The sequence below is a fragment of the Alosa pseudoharengus genome, unplaced genomic scaffold, assembly GCF_046254945.1.
Source record: "Alosa pseudoharengus isolate Yale_2024_CS ecotype anadromous, Long Island Sound unplaced genomic scaffold, YU_APseudo_1.1 YU_APseudo_1.1_scf_8, whole genome shotgun sequence".
NCBI lineage: Eukaryota > Metazoa > Chordata > Actinopteri > Clupeiformes > Clupeidae > Alosa > Alosa pseudoharengus.
The window spans coordinates 35277659-35283057 of record NW_027468870.1 but is presented as its reverse complement, the minus strand read 5'-3'; the positions used below and the strand labels follow the sequence as shown (position 1 = coordinate 35283057).

General features: G+C 43.9%; 1 protein-coding gene across 1 annotated transcript in view; it reads right to left on the bottom strand.

Annotated features, from left to right (window-relative positions):
* Positions 1–3801, bottom strand: part of dlg4a (discs, large homolog 4a (Drosophila)) — a 55809-nt gene extending 52008 nt beyond the window's left edge. Inside the window, exon 1 of the mRNA XM_076275307.1 lies at positions 3700–3801. Coding sequence (XP_076131422.1) covers positions 3700–3801 — 102 coding nt within the window. The remainder of the gene's footprint in view (positions 1–3699) is intronic.
* Positions 3802–5399: the final 1598 nt, after the last annotated feature.

Genomic DNA, 5399 nt, shown 5'->3' with positions numbered 1-5399 from the left:
TATGCAAAAAAATGCAACTAGAACTGGTATCATGTTCAAATTGATTTTCATGTTATATGATCATGTAAAGGACAGATGAGCCCATCTACCGTTCCAACTAGCCACCTAGGCTAAATGCTATGCATTATACAGTTCTGTTGTCCAGGTCAGACCTAGCCTGACGTAGTCATACTCAATTCTAGTCAGACCTCAAACGTTGTGGGCGGGACTAAGTTCGGAATGGCACCCAGGCTAGGTCAGACCCCCCCGCCAAAAACACACAAAATAAAACATTTTCACAGCACCACAAAAATAGTGTTACAGACATGACTTAGCATGGTAGCATACCTCTCTAATCTCTGTTAACTGTACTGTTGTTGGTGTCTGTTAGTTTTGCTTTCCTTTTTAGTAGTTGCTAGTTTCTGATTAAAAGTCCTGCCTGCTCCTTTAAATCACTTTCATTTATGATTTCCCCAGTATGCTTGGAAAAAAGTCTTTCCATGGAGTGACCAATATGTTTTGTCTTCTAATACACTGTGAATGCATCACCAATGATCATTTATATCAAATTCCTAAAACAATGGGTCTCATACAGGGATATACTGAGAGCCATATTCATGGTGTACATGGATCACTGCACTCTCATATCACTAGTCACTAATCTTTATGAATCTGGTGCAGATAAACATCCCACAGCAGCATTGTGTTTTCATTGCAATTATACACACAACTGCCTTTGTAAGGCCACATACGCATCACCACACTGCAACCCCCTTGCAGGCAGACTGCAGTCATAAAGCAACACATGGGGACCCAAAGGCATCCTACACACAGTCAGCCAATGAGAATACACAGGCATACAGCAACCATAAAGCCGCCAATCCCCCACAATGCACCAGCAATCCCACAGCAAGCCTCATATCACATCTCATAACTTCCTTTATGTGGAGGGGAACAAAGAGAGATCATGGGTCGATAAATTGATAACTGGCGTGACTTTAAAAAAAAATGGGCCCAGGACCTGACAACTCTTCTGTCTATTCAATTAAAGATTTTCTGTCCTTCTCCGTGCATACAGGAAGGGCTTCTTCTTCTTCTTCTTCTTTTCTGCTGAGTTATCATTATTCTGACCCCATGAAATGCTCAGATTGCCTTGGAAACCAGCCATCTTAAGAACAGCTTTGTGCAACTTTCACACGTTTCCGCATTTGTGATTAAACTCACTTTTGCCACAATTAATTAGCAGGGAAAGTTAAACCCAATCCCAGAAGAGCTGCACTAACATAGAAAGGCAAAAGAGAGAGAGAGAGAGAGAGAGAGAGAGAGTCAAGCCCTCAGTAAAACTTCCCTCAGAGTAAAGCTCTAATATCTGAGTCTCCAGGACGCTCTTGCAGAGCTTAGCAGCACAGTGCCTGAGGCTTAACTCAAGGGCTGTTAGTGTTATCTTACCTTTCTCGAGTGTCTTAACAACATCCACAAACACACAAACACTGATGTAGCCATTGATCACAGGTACCTGACGGCACCATCAATCTCCGCCCTCCCCCTCCCTGCCTTACCCACCACCCCCCACCCCACCCACATCTCGCCTCATCCTTCCTATTGTCTATCCACATCTCTCTCTCCCTCTCTCTCTCTCTCTCTCTCTCTCTCTCTCTGTCTCTCTCTCTCCCCCAATCTCTCCCATTTCTTTTCTTTCTTTTCTTGTCCACACACGGCCTTCCTCAACAACCCTCACTCCGTCCTTCACTCACATAAGCCAGAAAACACACATCCTCATCAGTTTCACTCTAATCCTCTTTCGGACTTCCCAAGGCACGGTGGAGGCCAGCAGCAACAGTGTGCTGCCATAGCATCAGAGGCCATTCATTCACACAGCAACCTCTGCTGCCATAGCTATGCCATTGTTTCCCCCCAGAAATCCGGATTCCGGAATCTAAAAAAACTGCAGTGATTCTACCATCTGTGGAGCACACACACAGAGGAGGCAGAGCCGGAGAGACCGGCAGACAGAGAGACAGGAGACGGGCCGCCCGCCACAGCTCACCCAACACCAGCCTATCCATTATTCATACCGCTCTATTCACAGCATACCTGGCTCAGATACCTCAGAAATGGAGAGGAGGAGAGGGGGAGGAAAGGAGGGAGAAGAGAGAGAAACAAAAACGTCCATGCAATCCAGAGGATGTCAGCCAGAGCGCATTTTTTGGTGTCTGGTGCGATACAGATGAAATATTTGTCTGGCCGAGGTAGCACCGCTCTCCACCAGACCATGAACAATGTGTGAGTGGGGAAAAACAGTAAAACCGTAAAAAAAGTGAATCTACTGTATGTCAAGGGAACTGCAAACATCACTTCTGTCTATCCACAGAGCGTCCACACCACGTCACTTGCACCACAGTGCCACAACATACTTTTTATAAAATATGAAGGCCCAGGCACTAACAGATGGTACTATCACTCAGGCTTACAAGACAGGCAAGGCTGTCAACTGAAGCCCTCAACCTCAAGGACAGGTCTCTGTAGACACTGCCGGCCATCTGCAGGCTTTCATACTATGTGCTGCCATCGTTAACTAACTCCCATTAACCATAGTGGGATGTACCACTACAGCACATTAATCTTGGTTTATGGTAAGGTTTATGAATATTTCTTTTGTTATTGATATGTTGTTTGTGAAGCATAAATACAAATGGCTCATTATTTTCCCCCCTGAGATCTGTTTCTACATTATGTGTTTGATATAGTTCCACTTCTTCAGTTCAACTGTTACCCACAGCTTATCTTTTCCAGAATGAAAAGTTCAGTGACCTAAATTATTTATGTGTGTGTGTTAATTAATATTTCAGAATCCAAAAGGCCTATTCTTTACTCGATATGGTCTTGGTTAGAGTATCTTAATTAGATCATTAGGGAGTGGGACTCTTAATGTGCTTGCACATGTCTGCTTGTGAGTAGGCTACCTATATATGATCATGTAGTTTTGCCTTATCTGTTACTCTCACTGTTATCTTCATGTGTTCTACAGGAACACCACTGATATCTAGGCCCTATTACTTTGAGTTCAATATTGGATCTGTCAGATATGTTTTCTGACTGCTATCATTTATGCATGCTGCTCTTCATGGTCATTAGCTTCCCTTAGGCTAGTATAGGGGGGACATCTCTGGTGAAATCTCTTGGTGTAAATAAAACTATATTAGTTAATAACACGTCATATCACTTTCTCCCTTCAAGAACCTCGTGTTCATACAACAATTACCATGAGCCAGTCAGGAGACTTACTGTATGTACAGTGAGTCTCGACCTCGACTACCATTTATTACTGTCCACTAACGACAGGAGGCCATGCACCAGAACAATACGTCCCCACTATAACGGCGAGAAAACACTGCGGCAACAACTAAGGTTTGAAATGACCGGAAGACTCGTCCGAGTTGAGCTGTCATAGTATTAACATTGCCGGCGAGTACAGTAGGCTATCATAACTAAGGCATTGTGAATCCTGCGTGCGTTCGCTTATACACACAGGAGAGATTCGGTGAGGGTAAGAGAGAGGTTCATTCATCATTTTTAAAGCAGTCTCCTACACACTCCATTTTTCCTCGCGACTCCGCGTGCTGTGATTTCACAGTGTGTATTACAAATTATCTCCGCTAACACGTTGTCACATGCAAAAACGGGAATGAGGCAGAAATGTTACTCCCGCTCCGAGCTTACCTTGCACCCAAACATGAGGGAGAGGGTTCGGTTGCTACAAATAACCTTACACTGGCACATCACCGGCGAAAAGCACTTCAAATTCCTCAGAGGCGGAGACATCATGTCGACACCCATAGACCCCACAGACTACAATCTGTCCCCAGCGTCCCGCTGGATGCTGGAGACTGACTAGGATAGGCGTGGAGGTGATGTGAAAGGCAGGTTGGAACAATCACCGTCCCTGTACTAACAAACACTCAAACACCGACGCGCATGGACTCCCATCCTAGCTAGCACTAGGCACATTAACATAGTTAGTTAAGTCTTATGCCAACAATAAGAACGAAGTGCTCTTCTGAACTCCACTGTTCTGAACTATATGGTTCTGTGATCATATTTCTTGTAACTTCAAGGCAACCAATGGCGTTTCGCATCCTTCAGTTACGCTCTCTCTCTCTCTCTCTCTCTCTCTCTCTCTCTCTCTCCCCTGTGACCTGTCGACCGTAAAATCCTAGTCCAGGCACAAACATCAACGAGAAACCGCTTCAATAGCATAGTAAGACTGACAAAAATCGAAGCTGGAAGTTGGAATGTCTAGGGAATAACTTTACAGTTGTAATTAGCGGTAAATGTTCCACCGTTTCAACTATTTAATTTTTGCCTACCCCCTTGTAAAAAAAAGACAACATTGTAAGGATTGGTTTACAGTAGTCTCTTATCTAACCCGGTGAAGACATTGTAGAATTAATATTCTGCTTTTTTTATTTGTTTATTGTAACGTTAGATCAATGTACACGTAGGCCCTCTGGTGGCGAGGGCTGTGAATGTAGGCGTGTGTGCAAATGTTTGCGCTTATACGAACTGTCCATGGTCCTGAAGGTTTATTAGACATTTGAAATAACAATAGGCCTACAATGGGTGTATTAACCTTATGATACATGGTTGCGTTCTTATTTTATACCTGTGGTGGGTTTGATTGCATAAACCCACAGGTATAAAATAAGAAGGCGTGTAGGATTATGTTATATAAACCTGAGGGAAATCAGAAAATTAAGGGGGCTGTTGAGTATACAGCTTCCTATTTATGGGATGCATTGGAAGTCCATCTAGTAGTCCATTTACGGTATAGCTCTTACGCTGGATTTCACCAGGATATGCTAAGTCCAATCTGATTCCAAACAATGTGGAAAGTGTGACACCTAGTGAGATTTATTGGGCGGACACAATGTACATGGAATACAGCATCAATGTACCCATTGCCTAAATTCCATATTAAAATGTTACAGGTGGCATATGAACCCGTGTTGGCGGCTTGTAATCGCAGGGCGGCGCCATTGAATCAGGTGAATGCAATATTGTGCATTCATCTCAGGACCGACTGCGGCGTGAGCCACAACGCTCATAAGAGTGACGTCAATGTTAAAAAGAACAGATGCGACCGCGAAAGAAAAAAGAATGACCGGTGGTGACGAGGACGAGATGCCCTTACACGTCTGGAATTAGCGTCCCCCTATCAATGTGTCAACATTAAGCAACAGACTACAACCGGAAGAGAACCAAAGTCGAAAACTCTTCTGGAAACAACATTCCTCATAAGGAAGTAAACGAATCATGGGGAATTCGTAATGGTAGGCTATTCGGAAGGTTTGCAATACCTCCGTAGACACCATGGGAAGAAGACCTAAAAGTCATGTCAACTGAGTAAATGGCAAAGTAAC